The 22,742-nt window shown below is 39.0% G+C and overlaps 2 protein-coding genes and 1 long non-coding RNA gene across 3 annotated transcripts in view; 1 reads left to right on the top strand and 2 right to left on the bottom strand.

Moving 5' to 3' along the window:
• The window catches only part of arap2 (ArfGAP with RhoGAP domain, ankyrin repeat and PH domain 2), a 169,915-nt gene extending 167,873 nt beyond the window's left edge, over positions 1 to 2,042 (bottom strand). Inside the window, exon 1 of the mRNA XM_084711724.1 lies at positions 1,905 to 2,042. The gene's annotated coding sequence lies outside the window, so the exon portion shown is untranslated. The remainder of the gene's footprint in view (positions 1 to 1,904) is intronic.
• Positions 2,043 to 7,422: 5,380 nt separating this feature from the next.
• On the top strand, positions 7,423 to 22,282 carry dthd1 (death domain containing 1). The gene is made up of 10 exons (XM_084712413.1): positions 7,423 to 7,864; positions 9,158 to 9,665; positions 11,353 to 11,683; positions 12,377 to 12,556; positions 13,134 to 13,396; positions 14,049 to 14,204; positions 18,750 to 19,039; positions 20,330 to 20,580; positions 20,693 to 20,750; positions 21,719 to 22,282. Exons 1-10 carry the CDS (start codon positions 7,423 to 7,425, stop codon positions 22,060 to 22,062), a joined length of 2,823 nt encoding a protein of 940 aa, XP_084568539.1. The 3' UTR covers positions 22,063 to 22,282.
• LOC146305697 (uncharacterized) lies at positions 14,804 to 16,193 on the bottom strand. Its single transcript, XR_014769088.1, has 4 exons — positions 16,144 to 16,193; positions 15,884 to 16,021; positions 15,649 to 15,808; positions 14,804 to 15,023 (listed from the first exon to the last, which is right to left on the bottom strand). It is a non-coding gene; the product is annotated as an uncharacterized LOC146305697 (long non-coding RNA).
• Positions 22,283 to 22,742: the final 460 nt, after the last annotated feature.

Here is a 22,742-nt window from a genome sequence, read left to right as displayed (position 1 = left end):
TACCACAACTGTCCAAATAATTACGTTTTATTGGACTTTACTGAAGCATACTGTCATAAGCATAAGTGATGCTGCTGCTCATGTCTATCTGGCAGTAAATGTACAGTACAGGTTACAGTGTGTCACTTCATAAATCCTGCAGCTTCTCAAGACCAAGAAAAGTCTTGTCTGTTATTTCCCAAAAGTGAAAGTGGTTAGCCTCAAAGTAAGCTGAGCGGGATAGGCTAATGTTAAGCTAGTGGTAGCGCTAGAAAGCTAATGGTAGTGCTAGCATTGTACCTTTACAACGTTGGCCCATTGAAATCATATCCTTTTCAGGAGCTTCCTCATCCAGCTGTGAAATGCATTGCCTTTTTGGAGACTTTGTTGACCAATCAGAGGTTTTGTTCTTGTCTTGTCAACTAATCAGACGCTGTGTTCCTAACTTATCAACCAGTCAGTGGCAGTGTTCCTGATTTGTGTGTGACAACCCTAATCTACAGATGTCTCAATAGATCCATGTGCTGATCTCAGACAAATAAATTCAAATAATTCAAAATATAACTTGTGGTAATGACAGTAATGAGTCGTAGGCATCACTTGACCAGACTGTTGCAGTTATGCAGTTTTTGTCACAGCCTTAGTCAGCACTTATCTACTTAAGCAATGATTAAAGCCATCTTTCCTGCAACACAACTAATGTTAACCACAGTGATGACAGTGATGGAACACACATAATAAGAAGTGATTAAAAAAAAGGCCAAAAGTAAAAGCATGAAGTCAATATTCTGCCTAAAAATGTCTCTTTCACAAAATTTGTTTTCTCCATTTTCTTGACTGAAAAGTGGATGCAACCAACCAACATTCAAGTGCTTATAGAACATCTGTTCTTTCTTTTGATATATGTATGTATATGTATGTATATGTGTGTGTGTTAATGTCATTATAATACATAAGCATGCATCATATTTTGCTTGACAGGAAGAAAACATGATCAGACGTCTAATGATTTTGATAAAAATACAAAGACATTGGGGGGTGGGGGGTGCATATATAATCAGGTGCACAATATGACCGGTGATGAAAGGGTTAGAAAGGTATTTTTCATTTCATCTTGACTTTAAAATGCACATAATAAAAGGCATATTGTTTCTGCCTCAAACCAAAACTAAGTTTGAAAGCATGCCTGCCAGCACAGAGTAGGTGTGTGTCTGTGTTACACCCACCAGGCTGCCACAGGTATGGTTAGGGTGAGTCACAGCATGCAGGCACACTAACACACACCTACACCTACCTCACTCTGCTGCACATCCCTCAGCCAACCCATTTTGACCAAAGTCCAAAGTGTGTCCCCTTCCTGGTTTGAGGAAAAAAAAAAAAAAAAAAAAAAAAAAAAAACCTGTTTGCTTTCATGTTTAAAATATTGCAAACTCAACCTCACTATCAGGTGTGAAGTGATGTTTTGAGGATTCAAACATATTTGCTAGAGACTGTCACTTAAATAAAAAAAAGTAAAAGCATTTCTGTGCTCAAATCATGCTGAGTTGTTGAGTGTTTTCATTGATAGCAGAAAGCAACAACATCACGTGCGACATGCGCTCATTTGTGTGTTTACACATACTGGAAAACCGTATTACACCACTGTGAATATAATGCAACAGATGCCAATTAAAGTGTGAGTGACGCAGTTTTACTTCACCTTCTGTTTACACTTGTTTTAATATTCCTAAATTACCGGCAGCTGACACACGTCGCTGTTAACACATCCACTGAGGGCGCATTATGAAGAAAATTTAATTTAAGCAGGTTTATTTCAGTGTCGTGACCACTTTTCGTCGGCTTTCGATGTGTGAACGCGTGTTTGAGGGTGTTGACGTCAGACGCTGCGGCCGTGCGCGCGTCCCCGTGCGTGGCGAAGAGCTTACCTGCTGGTTAGAAACCGGAGGAAACTCCAGACATCATCCCCCTGTGTCCAGTCTGTGTCACGTTTCGCCGCTCGGACTCTCCGTTGACTGTCGTTGAGTCCTCACATCGTGCTTTCTGTTTCCGTCCCCTGTCTGTCTGTTCACGCGCTGACAGAAACTCCACGCCCATTTCAGCAGCGCACGAGTTCAACACCAGAACAGTTCTCACCTGAAAAACTCATGACTGCACGCTGTAATCACTGCTGGAATGTAAATGAGAGCATTTACGAAAATACTGTACTAAAGTAGCCTACAAAGTGGAGGTACTTGCACTGTACTTCTCTAGTAGGGGAGACCAGGGGCAATTGTAACATTTTTACATTTTCCTTCATAGCTCACAGAAAATTCACAAGATAATTTTTGATATAATGAACATATGTGCACTGACTAATAATACAATTAAAATATTTTCACGTATACAAACAAAACTAAGAATAACCAACTAAGAATTGCAGGTGATTAATTTAATAAGCGATTAATCGGAGCAGCTCTACATGAGATTAACTGTACCGGTGAAGAGATGTAAGATATATTTCAGTGTTAATCTGAGGGTCACCAAATAAGGCAGATAAATGAAGAATATAGTACCTCTGACTACTTTAAAAAATGGTTATAAAGACATTTAATTTAAATACTTTTTATTTATTTATTTTTAATGACCTCTCCTGGTCCACCTGCTCTACTTTCATGACCCACCAGTGGGCCGCAGCCCACACTTTGAGAATCTCTATTTCTATATAGTTTTTTTTTTAATGCCTGTCACTGGGTTGGATTATCCTTGAGATCAGATGAAACAAGCTTGTGTTTACATTTTTTTAGATATTAGACAGAATTAAGCAGGAAGATATTTTTATAAAGCTACTTTTATTTTTAAAGCTTTTGGTGGTGAAACATTTCCTCTTTTTTTTAATCACTGTATCTCACATAAAACCACATCTAGAAGTCATCACACTACTGCTGTAGTATCTAAAGTTATTTAACTTGTATTTTTTATATATGGTTCAAATTTTTATTTGTCAGGTATCGTATGTATTCAAAGCAATCTGCTTCTGTTTTTGCACAAGACGAGACAACCTCTTGTAGTGTCTAGATTATTTGACTTAAAAGTCATTTTACGTCTAAATTTAGTGAAATCTGCTCATTTCCCAACAGAAACGTTTGTCTACAAAGACAAACAAGGTGCTTACATCGGGCCATGTGGCTCGGAGGCAGTTGTAACGGTGTTATAATTGCCCCAGGGCGCCCCTGTAGCTCAGTCAGTGGAACATGTGCCCCATGTACTGAGGCTGTCAGCCCTCTGCAGCGACCACCGGTTTGATTCTCGCCTGCAGCCCATTTGCTGCGTGCATGACATCCCCTCATATCTTCAGCTGTCATCAAATAAAGGCAAAAAGTCCAATAATTGCCCCCGATCTTACAGCCATGATAAAATCTTGTGTGCTAGCTAAGAGAACCTATATTAGCATAGTTTGTTTATGTTTTCAACAAATAAGATTTATGTATGTTTAAATTTTCAATTATCTAAATTTGAGAAAGCAGAAGAGAAATTCTGCACATCAAAAAGTTACTTTAACACCTCAGAATAATTTTTTGTTGATGCTGAAAATGTCCGCTAGGGTGAAATTTACCTGCTCCTTTAAAACATGAAAAGACAGAATCCTACTGAACATCTGCAGAACAAGTGTCATCACTCTATAGTTTGTTTTTGGTCAAAGGAATTGAGCGTTACAATATCCCCACAGCCCTCAGTGTAGAGGTACCTGTACTTTACTTGAATATTTATATTTTAGAAGATAAAATAAAATAATTCTCATCCTACGATGGGGAAATTTGCAATGTTAGAGCAGCAGAGAGGGTAGTACAACAGCAGGAGCATCAATAAAAAAACAATAAATAATAAATAAGTAAACAAGCAAGGTATAGACAAGACAGAGTAAAACAATATCAACAAGAAACAGACTCGATATTGAAGCCGTTGCACGTATTGATGCGGCACAGGTTGACGACGACATGGCGCCTGAGTGGAACATTAATATTGCAGTGCAACTTGTGCAACTTCTGCTCCACAACACTACACCTCAGAGGCGAATATCAGACTTTTTTTCACTCCACTACATTCATCTGACTGGTTCAGTTACTTTTCAGATTATAATTTTTCATACCTTTCCTGTTCACTGAAAATAATGTATCTCCAAATTTGGTGATTTTTTTTTTAATAAAGTGAAGGACTAGGTCTTTATTTATGGGTTGAGCAAAATTCTCCTATTTCTCAAGCTGAATAAATTATTTACTAGCAGTGACGAATACCACAAAATTCAATCTGATACCAAGTAATATCAAAAGAAATACTAAAAGCAGCTAATGTACTATAAGGGAGCAAACTGTAATATGTTTAATTACCTTCCTACTGTCGAATTAAAAAACACAACCCAAGCTTTAGTATTTGCAGTGAAGCTTTGGATTAACTGGAAAATGCAACTGAAAACAGGGCAGTTTTTCTCATGAAAACTGACTTTTTTTTTTTTAGAGAGAGAGATATGGTTTAGATGGGACTGCAACGTTACAAATATATTATGATTTTATAGAATATTCTGCGTTACTGAAAATCAAACTATCTAACAGTATATAAAGTAGTTAAAATGAGCTTAAATTTAAACATACAACAGTAAAATGCAACATACACATTCATGCAGCAGTAATATTAATCCAAAACCCTCCAATATAATGGTAAAACACTGACAGGGACAATTTTACTGCATCATACTTTTGATCCTTTGTGCAAATTTTGCTGATAAGATTTAAACACTTTTTCTTAAGTAAGGTTTTAAATGCAGTACTTTAATTTTCAGAGTTTGATATTAGAACCTTTATTTAAAGAATCTGAATAAGTTTTCCACCACTGATGTTGACAGAGAAGTCGGTCTCTTTGCACAGATTGTTCTCAGTCAGCCCGTTTCCTTGATCAAAAAAAAAAAAAAAGTGTGCTTGAATGTGATAAGCGCCAGAGAACAGCAAAGTGGAGGCACTTGTGGTGTTTTCTTGGGAATACGTGCATGTCCCAGCTTGATCCTGAGGCCCCGGGCTACACATTCAACACAGACAGGAATGCAGCAGACTAAGCAGAGCAAATCCTGAGGAAAAAAAGAACATGTTTTGTTTCGTTATTTTCATTTAGCTTCCTTTATTTTAATAAATTATTTTAATGGGGCATTAGAATGCGTATAACATTGCATGTATTGTATATTGCGCAATTGCTGTTATAACAACAAGAATTTATCAGAAAAAATTAAGTCTGAAAATCCCATTTGATTTGACAGTGATGCACTAAAACAAAAATACTCTAACTGACAGTTATCACACTAAAATCAATAAATACTGAACTTAAGTTTCAAGTTCAAATTCAAGTTTATGTGTCATCTCAACTATACAAAAATACAATTTTAAAAAAAGACAAACATCAGGTATCTCAACAGTTTAACCTCATTAATTCACTTTTAAAGACATTATTTCATAATTATAACTATGTTGTGTATTTCTCCCTCTATTGATGGACATTACTACTATTAATAATATTTATTTTGTGTTATTTTTAAGTGATGTAATAATATGCCAGGGAGCAGTGTGCAGAATCAGCCACATGATGGTGACAGAGTGCTGCAGCACTGAAGCTTCAAGGCGACTCTGACTGTAATATAATGAATAAAATACAGCGTGACGTCCTCACAGTGGACATTTTGACATGTCACAGGAGGGAAAACACAGATGTAAGCACTAAAATTAATGATAGCTGGATTCCATTTTGTTTCTAAGTACAGATGTTTTCTGATATATTAACTTTGTTTATTTACAGTGTGTCATGATCATCAAAATTCAACTGTGGCATTTCAAATCTTACAATAATTCGTTTTCCATAACTGCTTATCCTTGAAGTGTCGCTGCGGCCTTTCCCAGCCGACATTAGGCGAGACCCGGGGGAACACCCTGGACAGGTCGGCAGGTCATCACTGAGGCTGACACACAGAGGCAAACAAATACTCAGGTTCCCTTTCACACCTTTGATCAATTAACATGTTAACATGTGGGAGGAAACCGGAGCATCTGGAGGAAACACATACAAACTCTGCACAGAGAGGCTCTGCCCCTGCAATAAACTCCCTTTACTCAAACACTGTACTCAAGTATATTTTAAATTCTACTTGCTTAATTTAAACCTTTACTCTACTACTTTTCAGAGAAAAATATTGCATGTTTTTCTACACTATTTGGAATTTGTGGCTATTAATTATTTTTCTGATTCTAGATTCTACATGTAAAATATAACCATATACTGTATACAGATTTTTTTTTATGTGCCTTTACTCCCTCAATAAAAACATTAAAGTACCCTCTTTTGTTTCATTTACTTTCTATGTGTGTTTTTTTATTTACTTACTTATTTTTGATTGTTGATTTGATTTTGTTTAGTTGGAGGCTGGAAGAAGGTGTTCTATTGGCTAGCTAAAACTTTCCTCCAGAATGGAGGAAATGAGGAGTTTGACACTCAAAATTCTAAAGGGAGAACCCCCCAGACCCCCACGTTTATAAAGTACCTAAACTTGGCTCTACTTAGACAAGTCAGACTTTACAAACTGTATTAAAAATTACAATGTCTGATTAATGATGCAGGACCTCTGAAATGAATGTTTCTACATAATGACTATGGGTACTGCTGATTTAAATAAATTTAGCTTCTACTAAAGTGACATATTTTTAGACTATAATGTTACTATGGTATTGCTTAACTAAAGGATCTGAATGCCACAACATCCAGAAATTCCTCAGGAAACCCACAAAATGACACTCCTCCACACAGTGTTTCTGTTGTTGTGTTGCAGAAAAATGCTCTAAAGCCACCCTGTAAGTATACAGCCTCCTCCACAACATACATATGCCTTAAAAGCAAGTGACATTTCTGCCATTTGGAATAAAAAATGTCATCACTGAGTAACTGCCATGTGTTTTTTTTATGATTCAGGAGTTAAAGAGCCGCCGATGTCGTTTACTGTCCGGACATACAAGCAGTAAAATGAGTGACAGAAGAATAGACGCGAGGGATGAGACGTCTGCAGGACAGCACTCTGTCTTCCTGTGAGTCTTTTGCACGGTGGCTCCTCTTTTGTCCCTCCCTGCCACGCCTCCAGGGGTCGTCTTGGCAACGTGTTTTACTGCTGGCAGCCATATAAATACAGCATTGGCTCCTAAACTAGGAAAGCTGCTGTACACAGCAACAGTCAATGCCAAGGACACAGTGAACAAGGGGGCTTCAAATATAAAAGGAGGTACTCGAGGGAACACAATGTATTTTTAGTGAATATTTGATATTTTTCACCAAAATTTTGTTAAAGGAATGAATTGCTTTTGCAGGATGAACTGAAAAAGGGTCATAAATAGGCCAGATTATTTACTTCTGAGTTTTATCTGTTGTATTTTTCCCCCCAGCATGGATGAAAATCAGCACCTGAATAAACAGATGGATGAAGCTGAGTCTTTCCACGGCAGGAGGAGGGAGGACAGCCTCCTCAAAGTGTTGGCTGAAACTATTCGGGGGCTTGAAGCTGTCAGACGCTGCAGAGATCATCACAATGGAGTGGAGGGTGAGAGGAGGTGCGCAGGAGGAGAACCAGCTAGAAGCAGAGGAGAAGAAATGCAGACAGGAAGCGAAGAAAGGATGCTGAGTCCAGCAGAAGGCGAGAAGAAGGATGAGGAGAGAGGAAGAAATAGCGATGAAGAGTGCAGGCAGAAAGTTCTGGGAGCGCTAAGAGAGCTGAGTGTTTTTCATTCAGACAGAGTGACAGCATGGAGAGAAGTTCTGAAAGACTGTGCACACATGCTGACCAAGTCTCCACCAGGGGGCAGTGATCAGCAACATCCATCTACAGCAGGTGTGTGAGTTGATCTCAGGCTCAATTTGATGAAAAACAAACAGAAATTCTGCAGCTGAAACACTGGAAACACTTAAAATATCTTAATATGCTGATTGTTTGGAGCTTTTTAAATAACAAGAGAGTAGCTGCTAATGTTGAAGCAATGGTAGGTTACATGTTTGGTTAATTCATCCCTTCCTGTGCCATAGTAACAGTTAAGTAAGCTTGGTACCTTGGTCAACTTACTCCTCCCCTTTCCTGTCATGCCGACCAGTAAAAGCAACATACTGCATATAGTTACATCTTAAGTTATCTGTTAGCAAAACACCAGCTAACTAGCAAGCAAACAATTGATGTAGATTAGCTAACTAGTTGGGTAGCATTTTGCTAACATAAGATATTAGCCAGCTAACGATTTATGTAGGCTAGCTAGCGAGTGTGGAGGGAAAATTATATGCTGAACTATGTATTTTGTTCCTAATAGGCACTAATTGGTTACTCATCCTTGAACACACAGTTGTGACTATACAGTGTATGCTGCATTCACAGGTCCCCCAGCAACATCTTTTAACCATCTTGAAAATCTAAATAGACGAGCCTAGCACTAGCATGAAGGAGAAAGTTGAGCGAGGTTCCATGAAAAAAGAAAGGTTCAATTGGAAGCAAGAAAGGGAGCTGAAATGTCTGTTGGAGTTGTAACACTGAGAGCAGTTCGAGTGTCAGTGAAAGATGAAATGTGGGCTTCGCATGAGCAGGAGCTGAAGAGTCAGTTGAAGCTGCAACACTGAAAATAGTGTCAGCTGAAGTTGCCACATAATCTAAAGGAAGTTGAAATGTTTGTTTTGTGGGTTAACGCTGAAGAAGTGTTAATGCGTGGCATTTAAAGCATCTCTGAAACTGCTGAAGTCCGTTCAAGTGTACATTGTGAAAGCAGCTGAAGAACCAGGCAATAAAACCGTTGAAAGGAGTTGATCAGTTGAAGAGAGTGATCTTAAATAATCTCAAGCAATTTAAATGCTATTTGTAAAGTAGATGTGTCAGTTCATTGTAAGCTGATGAAAGTAGTTCAAGTGTCAGTGGAATGTAAGCAAGAACAGGAGTTGATGTGTTGGTTGACAACATTTCTTAAGTCAGTTATTATGTGTGTAGAAAGCAGTAAAGAGTCAGTTGATGAGAAGAACCAAAAAAAAGGTTTTGTAGATTATCTGTACAACACTATTGTGAAGAAAAATGCAGTCTGTTAGGTAAAAGCTTTATTTTGTTGAGAAACATATAAAAATGCCTTTGTTGTATATGTCTGTTGTGTTTCAGATACAGAATGTGAAGTCACACCTTGTTCAGACTCCTTCACTGACACTTTCCTGAGTGTTGGGGAGGACATTCAGGACATTATGGACAAACTGAACACAATCATAACTAAGCTGGACAAAGAAATCCTCAAATTATGTTCAGAGGAGGCCTCAACTGTGGATGCAGCACTTCAGGGGACCAAAGATACAAAAGCACCTGAACAACACGAAGATGACACCAATCACCTCAACTCCCATGCTCCCCTCGAATTTGACTCTGAGAGTAAACAGGATGTTGAAGATGCAACACGTGCAAAGCCATCGCCAGAGAGCGAACATGTATCAGACTCCAGATTCAGCAGTTCTGACAGCAGTGATGTGGAAGAGACGGGGAAAGAATCAGAGGTCAAAAGTCGGCGGAGTGATGATGAAGACTGTGTTGCTGCAGAAAGTCAGACAGATTTCATGGAGGAGAAAAATGAAAATGACAAGAGCAAAGAGGAGACAAATAAAGAATGGATCACAGTGGGGTAAGTTGATGGAATCATCAGTTCGTCCTCATTAATTTCTCAACATTTCTCCTCTTTTCTTTTAAGTACTTAAAATCCTTGTCTGAGAAAAAGTCATGCTCTCGTAGCCTGTTTGGTATAAGTTTGTTCCACCTCTTCATTTGAGGTATATGACATTTAAACTGAGTGAAAAATTCAAATCCCAGAATTCAACACTGCATAACAACACGTCAATAATTGACCCTTCCTAAACTTTGCCCTTTTGCTCTGTGCTCCAATAAGATTTTTAGCAAACTTGGTACTTGGCAGAACCTTAATCATTTTTCTCTTTCCTGTACTTAGTTATGCTGCGTGCTAAGCTAATGTATGATGAAAAGAAAAACTAATTTTGATGATGGTTAAAAGACGTTGCTGCCTTATATGGTCACATCTTAAGTTACCTCATGTCAGCAAAATGCTAGCTAACTAGCTAGCTAACCATTTATCTCATTATTGATGTAGATTAGCTCAAGTGTTAGCCAGTATTTTGCTACCATTAGGTATCAGATGTAACAAGTTAGCGGATGATTTATGTAGATTAGCTAGCTAGTTAGCTAGCATTTTGCTAATATTAGCTATATGATATAATAGTTAAATGATTGTTGTAGACTAGAAATAGATATTTTACAAAAAAGGATACAGAGCGCCTACTCAGTCCAATGGGAACTGCTGATTTTTGGGCCACAGGTGGAGTTTTTTGCTGCAATACCACAAGTGGCCACTCATAAAAACAAGTAAGCAAGAAGCAAGAATGAGCAGTAATGCCTTTTCTAGGTTTTCTTATACATCTGTGAAGTTAGTTAGCAAGCATTTTTCTAACATAAGCTAACTTAAGATGTGACTATGTTGCTTTTACAGGTCCCACAGCAACATCTTTTAATCATATTCAAAATGTTGTTCTCTTTTCAACATAGATAACCCAAGCACGAGGTATATCCAAGTTCAGGAAACAGAAAAAACCAAGCTTGCTCAACTGTAATTGAAGTACTGAGTGAAAATGGGTGGGACTTGAGTCAATTTCTAAATATTCAGGCAGACATATTTAGTATCTTTGAAAACTTTGGGACCTCCACTACAATTTAACATTAGGTTTTGTTGGTTTGAACAATGTTTGTCTGCACAGAGCATTATTATAATATTCTACAATTTTTGCCACCACCTCTGCTGACAGCGTATATGCTATTTGACATAACAGAATTCAAAGGCAGTAAAACATGCAAGCCAGAGTGGGCCCAGCCTGTGAGCCTGGACACGATTCGATTCCTTCCCCTCGTTTCTCCTGCTCACTGATACAGAAACAAACTCTCTGTAACGGTTTATCACAAGGTGCGTGCGTCGTGACTGTCTGGCCTCCCCGCTGCTGGCTATTTCATACAGTTCACTGTCAGGTCAATGCCCACATTTGTCCAAAAGCCAAACAAATCAGGAAAATTCAGATCAGAGGAATAAGCCAAGTCTGGGAGAAGGTGATATGGAAATATGTGTGCTCAAGCATCCCGGAAATACTTAAGATGATAGTTTTGGCTATAAATGTAGCTTAAAGATGATAAATAATATTTCTAATACAATTTCTTCTACAGCAGCAACTAACATTAAGACAAATTGTTGTCATATCAGTTATGCAGGGAGCAAATTTTAATACATATTAATATTTTAAAATTATTTCTAGGCTTACTGGTCAACAGGGGGATAACCGTTCACGTGTACCAGATGCATGCTTCATCAGAGCACCCATGGGTGTCGCTGAGGCCCTGACATGTGAGCTGGCTGACGCCCTGAGCTGCCTGATGGTGACCGGCTCGGAGGAGCTGGTCAGCAGAGTCATCAGAGTCAAGGTTCGGGACGGGGCCGGCTTCCGCTTCCCCGTGACCGTGGCCGTTCCCTTCTGCGCACGTTACCGCGGCAACTACAGGGACGTCGCTGTGAAGATAGTGGATGGGGAGAGGAGGGAGAGCTACATCACTCCAGTAACAACAGAGGGCACGTACGGAGGGCAGAGGGTAAAGTTCTCCTCCTGGTGTAGTTTATCTTTAGCCTAACATTAGCTTTTTAGTTCAAGTAATTGCATGATTTCACGAAACCACCACTAAGTCATTTTATTTTGTGACAGTTGTGAATAATGAAAGTTAATTTGTCGTCCTGCCATTTTTCAAGATATTTGTGTAAGGAAATGTTTTCATTTGTGCGTGACTGTGGATGATTTGTTTTTGATTCATTCAGGATTAATTGTAATTAGTCAAATGATAACTGATGTTTGTGAAAGGCACTGTAATAACTTGATTTAGACAGGGCAAACTGCACAATAGATAATCATATCATCTGCATAACAAATAATCTTTGCTATAAAAAATGGAAAACAGAATAGGTTCCAGAATAGGAGCCTTGTGGTGTAGTTTTTGTATCTTTTGGACTTAACACAGAATTTACGATTATTAACAGCAAAACTTTAATCTTTTAATGTCTTTAAAAATCCCTCTAAAAATAAATTTAATCTCTAAATGTAAAATTGAAGTAATTAATTATGTTCAACAGACAGTTCATTGATGAAGGTAATAACTGACACTGCTCGTTGTATCGTGTCATGACCTAAAGTCAGATTGGATACCAGGAAGAATATCATTTTCCAGAAGCTGTTTTGTTTGTTAGTTGAAAGCAGATGACTTCCATTCATGTTTTGTTTGTATCTTTGTCAGGGCTCGTTTGCGGAGGTGAGGGTGTATTGCCTGGGCCTGTTTGCAGTAGTTTCCTGCTTAAAAAGGGAAAATTACACAGTTCCTACAAAGGGTTTGTCACTCAAGCTCCCCATGGACCCCCGAATCTGTCTGAACTACCTCCCAGGATCCTTCACTGCTCCAGTAATGGCACAAACCACGGTATGGGGATGATTATTTGATTACTATCCATCTGTCTCTCACTTTACTTTGAATTCCAGCGTGTTATAACAGCAATCATAGGTTTACTCAACAGATTTGTTAAGAATTGAGAGCTGTTTGGGATTGAGAAGTGAGTAAAAAAAACATCTTTGTAAAGTTGAGATCAAGCCTTTGATAATCAAAATCATGAAGCTGTTCCAAAAAAGAGATAAAAAAGAGACATGATAAGGGTAAGGAGGATATACAAAGCAAGCGAGAGAAGGAGAAACAGACAGACTGCTTATAATTCACAGACTTGAGTTTCCACAGATGTTTGCTGTAGAAAAATGAACAGCTGCAGCCGATATTTGAATTGACTTCTGAGTCCAATCGTCTGTGAACTAACTTCACCACAGCAGTTTGCCGCTTGATCTTACGTCAAAAACCAACAGCTCCCTCTCTGCACGTCTCTCTTTGATAAAACGGCATGCTGTCGGCAAAACAAAAGTGCGGGAATAAACATTTTCATATCACACAGCATCTCTGTCCAAACCGCTGCCTAAATCATGCACAACAGCTGTTTCCTCATTTGCCTCAGATCCAGCCTGTAGACGCCGTCCTTCTGGCTGCCGTCAGGTCCAGAAGTGATGCCTATCACTCGGTGGTGTCTACGAGCCCACTGCTCTACCTCGCCCACCCGTCCTCTCAGCCCCTGAGGAGACCCCTCACTCTCAGCCTTCCCTGCCCTCCGAACCCTGAAAACAAGAGGCGCGCAAGGGGACAAGACGAGGAGCAAGACCACCGAATATTTCCTGTTAGTGCTTCTCCAGCATGGGATCAGCCTGCTATCCACAGAGGAAGGTGATTTAAGCGTGGCCTCTATCAACTATTGCATGGATTGCAATTAGGTTTTGTACAAACATTTGTTTTATCATGCCCCTCTGCAACTTTTAGAGACACAAGATACCCTTTAGCATCTGCATGAGATGCACCAGGCTTTCAGTAACTTCAATGTAAACCCAGCCATGTTATTTTAATCCATTATTTTGTCTAAACCTCGAGTAGTTTTGGTGCCTGAACCTAACCGAACTGCAACCACCTCATACAGACACCAAAGGTTACCTTTTAGCGCCATAATATTTGCGGTTCTGAGTGAAATATGTATTTGTGTTTAGTTTAATTACTGGAACATAATTCAGAATGCAGAACGCGCTAAAATAAGAGATTGAACATGGTAAATATTACGCCAGTTTGACATTAGCATGTTGTCATAGAGTGCTGCAAGAAAATAGGAACCATATTAGCACTTCCTGTTCTCTCTTCTCAAAATCAGTAGGGTTTTTTTGGAATTGGGTTTTGGTTAGATGCCTGAAATAAGGTCCCTGGTTCACAGATTTTCATGTTTTGCTCCATGACACTGAATTTTGAGACTTTTTTATGCAAAAAATGCAGTTGCTAAAAATGGCTAAAAACTAAATATATTTAGTTTTTAATGTGTCTGTCTGACTGCCAGGTTCCTGGGTGTCTCTGTGAAGTCTAAGGAGATGTCCAATGAGCTGCTCGTTGCTCTGGGCTCAAAAGACAAACAGTGGAGCGTCCTGGATAAAGTCACCGTCAAGAATCAACAAAATGGACTGGTGTCCTTCGAGCTGACAGAGAACTTTGACGGGTTTGCAACACGTCTTCTTCTTTTAAAATCGTAACTCACAAATATATATTTATGGCTTTTGTGAAAGATTATGTCAACTTTATTTTTAATGGTAGTCCAGGAAATGGAGCAACATTTCAGAAAGATGCACACACATCATATAATAATATCTCAGTAACACACAAAGAATCAAAATAAGACATTAATGGTGGGGGGGAGCTCTATGATTTGATTTTATCCTTGATCAAAGACAGATCGGGTAAATGTTTTGGAGCTTGGTGGTATATCAAGTTTTTTTTTCTACAATTTTATGGCAACAGGAGCTCAGATACAGAGAGCAGTGTGCTTTGTAGATAAATATCAGAATGGTAGATTCAATTCTAAAGCTAACAAGGAGCCACTGCAGGGAGGCAAGAGAAAAGGTAATATGGTTTTTTGATCTTGTTAGGAGGCTGGCTGCAGTGGTCTGGACCAGATGGAGGATGGGTAAAAATATTGAGCTTTACAGTAAATGAAATACGGAAGTCTGTAATGGATATAGACAAAAAAGGCTGCTGTTATTCAGTGTTTAAAAACACGCATTTCGTTTTCACTACTCCCAAACTTCTGGTTGCGATAAAAGCCATTGTTAAGTTTTTATTCTGAGCATTTCAGTGACTGCAGCACCTTCCAGCCTAAACAGATCACAGCAAAAACTGCAATATGAGGCAGAAACATCCAGAGGAGGACCACAGACAGTGCAGACAAACCCACGGTCAGAGTCACAGGCTTATTTACGGTGTCGTTTGTGTCTGGTCCAGTGCTCGTTTGTCCAGTTTGTCCATCCAGTAGAAGAAAAATCTGAAAAACATACAATATTTTATCAGAAGACCAATAACAGTATCATACAAATATGCGCTGTGTTGTATGGAAACTTACTGCATTAATTTGAGAAAAATAAAAAAATAATCTCTGCTTTTCTGAATTAATATAATAATTTTTTTTATAGAAAAAAAACAGCCAGCTGGAGGAGTTCATTAAATACAAAAAACAGAGCTGATTTTTGAAGACCTCATTAATCATTTCATTAATTCAAAAAAACAGAGCCAAAGTTTTTTTTTACATTAAAAATGATTCCATTAATTCAGAAAAAAAACACAGAATCCGATATTTTACATTATCAATTATTTCATTTAAAAAAAACAGACACACAGTTTTTTTTCCCACATGAAAAATTATCTCATTAATACAGAAAAACAGAGCTAAATTTCTTTACATGTAAAATTATCATTAATTCAGAACAAAAGAAGATGTTTTTTACATGAAAAATTATCTGATTAACTCAGAAAAACAGGGCCAATTTTGTTTCACAGGAATAATTATCTCATTAATTCAGAAAAAGAGAGGGTTATTTTTGTCTCAAGTGAATGGAATAAGCTTCCGCAGCATTTTGATGCCAAACTATAGAAATCTTCTGTCCCCTCACCACGTCTCCTCGCGCCTGTGCCTCGCTGCCGAAGTTAATCAACCACTGGAGCTGATTTTCAGGCCTGTAGGCGTTCAGCTTCCCGCTGTCGTTTCCTACACACAGCGTCAGAACGGGCTGGTTTCTAACACCGCAAATGAGGATGTACCAAATCCTGCACCTGACCACAGAACAAAAACACTCTCAGGCACCACAGATGAAGTGAAAATAAAACAGGTTTCATTTGATTATGTACCTTCTTGCCAAGATGCTGTTAGTGGAGGTTGATTCCAGGCTTGTTTGCTTCTCTGGATACACAAGAAACAAGCATAAAACCTTCAAATCATGTGTTTCTCGCAGTGTTTTTCTTGTCATGTCAAGGAGGCTATTAAAACTGGAACACACACAGAGGAGAGCAAACAATATTTGATGAGGACTGGAATTTATTCCCAAAAAATCAATGAATATTATTCATATCTGAGAATAACAATGAGAAACTTTAACTCTCATCAGCACCTGTCAGTGAAATACAGCCGTTTTAGTTTTCGTTTTGCCAAGGAGTTAGCCTGTAAGACACAGAAAACAACATTCATAAAGAATTGACCCATCTGAAGTCTTAGGTCTTGCCAGGACAATCTTTTCAAAGTTCCTTCATTTTTTTTTATCTGTGAAAAGCTGAGAAAAAAGAGAAAACTGTAATTCTCACTTTGGCCACATGATGCTGAAGTGCACCACTAACCCCATGTTCTAAATAGGACTAATGGATGAGTTTTAATTTCTCCATGCGCTCTATAAAGGTCCATAAATTGCATTTTAGCAAGTTATTGAACATTAAAATACATTTCTAGCCAAAACAGATTTTTTTCCAGCCCCCCAAAACTGTTTTTCCCACCTAAAACTAACTAAAGTTTCTAAAGTAACATAGAAAAATGATCCTGGTAAAGTCTTTTTTCCACCTGTTCCTTAGTCATAAACACAAGAGATAAAACAATTTAAATCAGACTTAGAGAATGGATTTTTTTTCTCATTTGCCTCTCAGGGATTTCATAAAACTGTAATGTTTTCAAAAGCAGTTTGGGTTAATTAAATGTAAGAAGAAAGTTAAAACCAGCGTATTTTAGTGTTTCAGCAGATGAACAGCCATATGTGCATGGTTACCCATTAAGATTCGTCATTTTGACAAAAATCATGAATTACAGTTTAGCTGAACAGTTACAGCTGCAGGTTTCTCACAGCATGTATTTGGTATCGGAGGCCCATGAGCCCCATGAGTGTGTTTGACAGGCGGTGCAGGGCGGCGGGGTTCTGAGCCGTCCTCACAGCCGCATCCACACACCGACTACCAGCAGTGACAGTCATCAACAGTCCACCTACTACGTAGAGGACAGAGAACACATTGCCCCTGACCACAGAGAGAAAACAGAAAATTAGGGGATGTGACATATTTAAGGACAACAATTGATTTTTTTTTTTAAGTCCTTACTTGTGGGCAATGAGCTCTGGTGGAAACTTGACCATGAAGGGGTTTGAGACGTGCGGCTCCACAGGAACAAACCTGCCTCTAGAGATGATAGAATAAAAAATATTTTGATGCATAATATTATTGCTTTAATTAATATTCATACTGCCACAGGACTGCAGCTAACAATTACTTTTGTTTTTTATTATATAAATCATTGTTGCAAATAATCTAATAGTTGTTTGATCCATAAAATGCCAGAAAAAAGTTTATTGTTGTAGCTCAAATTTATATTAAGTTGGGACCACTTGGTTAACTCACATACAGTTTTACCTATTTACAGTGGAACTACAGATACTGCCTTTTTTATTATTGTTTAGTAAAAACAACTAAAAAAACTGTGAAGAAAATGACAAAACCTAAAAGCAGATCACAGCTGCTATATTCTTTATTTATTTTATTTGTAAATGTCCATTTAAAATATTAAAGTCCACATGAAACAGCATGATCCAACTTCCATATTATGATGTATAAGTGAAACTAGACGGGTGACAGATCTTGGCTCTGTGTCACTAAAAGTTAAAGATTGATTTTGTTGTAGGAGGTGCATAGTATGACCAAGGATGTGATCTAAAAGGGCTAAAAAGGCATTTTTCAGACTCTTTTTCTCAACATGCAGTAAATGTGACCATGTATTATACCAGAATTAGCATAGAGCTCATTTTAATCTGCAGTCACACACACACACACACACACACACACACACACACACACACGCACACACACACACACACACACACACAGTAACAGAAAAGTACTAAACAAACAGGCCAAGATACATTTCTGTCATACAAAATTATGAATCAGTTAAAAGTAAGATTCCTGTAGTTAAGTTGGTTCAATTAGCAACGTTGTTTTCTTCAACATTTCTTTCTGTTGTACTAATTTCTAAGACCCTTGACTTGATTTTGAGAACACTTTACATAATTACAGCAGCATTTTCTTCACTTCATGTTGATTTTTCCTCATTTAATGTCAAATACATTGTCAAAGACGTCATCTAGAATCACTCACCGCTCATGCAGCTGCTTTTCCTTCTCTGCAGGGTTTTTGATGTTAAGAGTTCATCTCATTCAAGAAGACATGTTCAGTCTTTGGGGTGAGCAAGATAAGAAACGTGGAGAATACTACAGCTAACCAGACTTAGAACAAGCTTTTCTTTACATAAGGGGTTTAAGAAGGCAGTATGGATAAAGGGGGGCCAAATGCTTTGAATTCCAGGCTTTAAAATTTCCGTGTCAGAACATAACAGTAGTAGTAGTACATGTAATTTCTAGAGAAGTCATACACGATGAGAAAATAAAAGTATCTGATTGCTTTTCTGTTTTTAGTTTAAAAAATTAAATTATGAATTTTAAACCTGGTGGAATCTCATTATTTCTCTATAATTCTCCATCTTTCTTATCTAAAACAGCTTCCCCAGAGAATAATAAATGTACAGTAGATAATTTAAGTTCTTTATTCTGTCTTTAAGTATATTAAGTCTGAATTCAGGCCCACGATAACAGACTCGTCTCTTCCTCCTGTTCAGCAACAATCTAATCTTTCTGCTCAGCTCAACTTTGCTTCTGTCTCCGTCTGTCTCTCCTGTCCCTCCCCTCAGACTGCTGGTGGTGCGTCTCCTCTCTCCGCTGCAGCCGTGCCACCTCACCTCCCTGGCAGAGGAGCTGGAGGAGTCGGTTTGCCGCCACGCCGTCACCGTCGTCCTCCAGCGCAGGCAGGACGAGCCTCACGCCGTCCTCGTGGCTGCTCTGCCCAGCAGAGACCTCGGCTGGGAGCTGACCAAGCTGCGAGCGCAGGGCTATGACGGCGTCCTGGAGACCTCGTCTGAGATCTCCATGTGCGAAGGAGACCAGCTTCACCTCCGGTTCAGTGGCAACATCACCTCCACGGGTAGGGCTGACCGACAAAATGTGAGAAAAAGTGGCAGAAAAGGGAACGTCTTGGTTAAAGAACACAAAATAAGGCAGCATCGTCAGTGGTCCTATGCTTCATAGGCATCACATAGCATCATTTATAGGGGCTTTATGTTTTGATGTGCCATTGAAGTCAGGTGACATAATATAAAGAGCGGGAAAATTCACTTTCATCATGACGTTTGTGTCCATGTGAAACCAATAGCCAATAACTAATAGAAAAAACTAATAGAAATATCTTTCCACCAACAGTCTGAGCATTTTTCACTGAAAATCAATTGGTTCAGAACCCAAAAACTCAGTTCCAGCAACCAATAACTAGCAGGTTTTCTTTGGGAAACCAAGTGGTGGTCTCATATTCTACTGGTGCGTTCTGCAGCGCCTTCTGTTGATGATGCATCACTGATTACTTAACATTTCACTCAAAACCGGGGAAAATGTGGGCTGGTTTGCTAGATAGCACCAAGGTTTCAAGGATCTTGAACATAACTGATTAAAGAAGCAGAGTTTATAAAGGTGGAAAACAGCAGAAAAAAAGACATTTATGGTTCCCAGAGGACGAATCCTAATAACTTTGGTTATTCTTTGACTTCTCGCCCAGCGCCATCATCAGCCAAACAGCTGCAAAACTAATGACCATCAGCCTTGGTTGTACTTTGCACCTAGTACTAATTTTCAAATGTTGGCATGCTAGTGTAAATAATACTGTCCAGCTCCTCTCCTGCAGGAGAACTGTACAAAGCAGCTTTGAGTAAAATATTCTACATGTGGTATGAACATATATAATCAGTAAAACACACCCAACAATTGCGAATGTTACTACTGCGACTGTGAGCTAACATTAGCATTAAGGTGTAGCAGCTAACTTCTTCTGTCAGTGTTTTTTCCTGTGATTTCCTGCAACACACACCTGACGCTACTTCCTGGAAAGCCCAGGTCAACGAGTGCAACTGCTTTCACATTTGCTTATTCAAAAAAGTAGACTGATGGTTAAAGATAAAACATATTGTATGCAAAGTCGGGAATTGTTATTCGAACAATGCAATGTCATCCATGCAAAACTTCCATGAACACTTTATGGTGGTGAGCCTGCACCCACCCGGGCTTCATGTGGAGGGAGAGAGGCAAAAAGAAAGTCTGATGCAGTTAAACACAAACTGAAATAACTCTAAATATGGCTATAGCAAAAAGATAAGTATTAAAGTTGTCAGAAGTTGTTCAAAACAGGTCTTCCTGCAGCACAATGCCTGTCTCTGTTTTGCAACAGGAACTCAAAATCTCCAACACGATGTCCCGCACCAGCGAATCACCTTCCACAGTCAGCAGAAGAACCGCCTCTTGCTGCATCTAACAGAAGTGGACCCATTTGGGAACTACAGCTCCCCTCACTACAAAGGCACAGCCACGTTTTATAAGGTCACCGGAGGTCAGCTGGAGTGGCGAGGCGACTGTCCGGTCCCGGTGGACACAAAACTCCTGGGAGAACCCGTCTGTAAGCTGTCTCTGACTTTACCCAAGGTGCAGAGACATTCACACCAAATAATTCACAATAATAAAGTGGTGTTAGAACTGCGTTAGACCTTCACAATAAGAGTACGCTATTATAACATTTTATTCTGTTTGGTTTCAGAAAGTGAGAACAATCAATCGGCCCATCGTAGCTCGGGTGAAGTTATGTGAGGAGACAGGTGGGTGACATGTTCTGCTTGAATATACGTGGTATTATCATTCGCTTCATTTCATCTAAAATGTATTGTAGGATGATGCAAAAATCCATCTGCTGTGACATCTTTACTGTGAAGTTTTTATTACTGTGGCACTGATAATTAAATATTATAATTAAGAGTAATAATTATATAAATATATCATACTTTTACTTGCTAGGTAACTTCGTACCACTGTTCTCAAGTTCAGTTTTGAGTTACTTTTACGGTTTCCACTACTTAATACTTCTACTCCACTATATTTCAGAAAGAAATATTTCAAGTATTGTTACTAGTTATTTTGCAGATTATTATTTATACAAGCGTTGGCATATTTTCCAACAAGATCCACTGTCCACTGAGTGAAAAAAGAAATGTCCCTCTTATCAGGTTAGTTTTGTCAGTAAGGTTTTAAAAGTGGTAAATATATCTAGAAAGAATATTTCACCCCGATTGCATCATGATCAACCTGCCAGTGAACTAATTTAAAAAATGTTTTAAAGTAAACTTTTTAACATAATTCTGTGGCTGCAACCTGCTTAACTTTGTCTTGTTTCAAAACAGACACTCAGCAGTTTTGAAAAATATAAATTGAAAACATTTTCTCACTGCATTGCAAACTTTAACTGGAACATTTGTAGATTAATTCCACACTTAATATGTTATGATTCACTTAAGTTAGGCATAACGCAAGATGAATAAATCTCCATTTTGCTGCAAGCTCCACGGTGCATCTGTGCAGTTGCCACACTGGAGCATTCATGGTCTCCTAGTAAGCAAATGAAAGATGCAGACTTCAGTACAAAATCAACTGTAACTTCTGAGGCAGTTATCAGGAATCTTCTTCTTAGAATTAGAATCAGCTTTTGTGAGAAAATATAAATTGATTTTCACCAGAAAGCAAACAAACTCCCTGCTTTGCTTCCATCCTTCATCTCTTCTCCGCCCACCAGATTCCCTGTCAGACTCTCTTCTTCTCTGGCTGTCGGCGGAGCTCTCAGAGGAGGAAGTGGCCCTTCTGGTCCTCTCCCTGCGCCTCCGTCGCAGTGCTGTTCAGCTGGTGAAGCTCCGGGCCGGGGACAGCCTGTCCACCCAGGCCTTCCATGTCCTGGCCATGTGGAGGAGGGGGCTGCCCGCTGCGCCGCACCAACCCAAGGCCTCTCAGCTGGCTCACTGCTTGGCCAAGAGCGGCAGGCCGGACCTGGCCAGAGAGCTGCTGCTGCGACAGGCTGCGGCCACCAGACAGAGCTCACTGACACAAGGAACCTTCAAAAGTAGAAATCACACTGCTTTTTAATGCTGCTTGATCTCCAAGCATGTGTGCCTGCCAAATGAGATGGTGGTAGTGTTTTGTTTGAGCCACAAGGGGTCAGCATTGGACTGTGAGATTCTGTGCTCTTTTACCAGACTTGAATATGTCTGAGAGTCACGCCGAAGTCAACCGAGTCATTTTTAGAGGGCTGAAGACATAATACTATGTAGTAAAAGAGAAAAGATGAACAGATTTTGCACTGTTTTTCTGTCCAGCTATTGTCTCATGGCCCTTTTTATTTGTTTTGTCTTTTATTTGCCTTTTGGTCACAGACCTCAGGCTGGGAACCAGTGAAACTGGTGAGAGGAAGACATTCAGACAATCGAGATCAAGTATTAGAAAGCATACTTAGTTTAGCAATTTGTAATCAACACTTTACCTCGAATTATGTCTTATAATGCAAAAAACTTCTCAATGATCTGACTCTAGATAGAGGTGGAGAGAATTATCTTCGACCACAACTTGATTCAGAAATTAAAACAAGCTAGTTATTGTTGGACTAACTTAAGAAATTACTCCAATTAGCAACATTAGCAATAAGCTACTTCAATTATTTTCAAAGCAGTCGAGTTAATTTAACTTATTCTTGTGAGCAAGTTTCTTTTTTCTGTGTACAACCACACTGAAAAATGTTTGGCAACCAACCAAGTTTTAGCAAATCGAGT

The sequence above is a fragment of the Lutjanus erythropterus genome, chromosome 23 (genome assembly GCF_056507025.1).
Source record: "Lutjanus erythropterus isolate fLutEry1 chromosome 23, fLutEry1.hap2, whole genome shotgun sequence".
Classification (NCBI taxonomy): domain Eukaryota; kingdom Metazoa; phylum Chordata; class Actinopteri; order Lutjaniformes; family Lutjanidae; genus Lutjanus; species Lutjanus erythropterus.
Note: the sequence above shows the minus strand (reverse complement) of the source record. Positions and strands in the feature narration are given on the sequence as shown.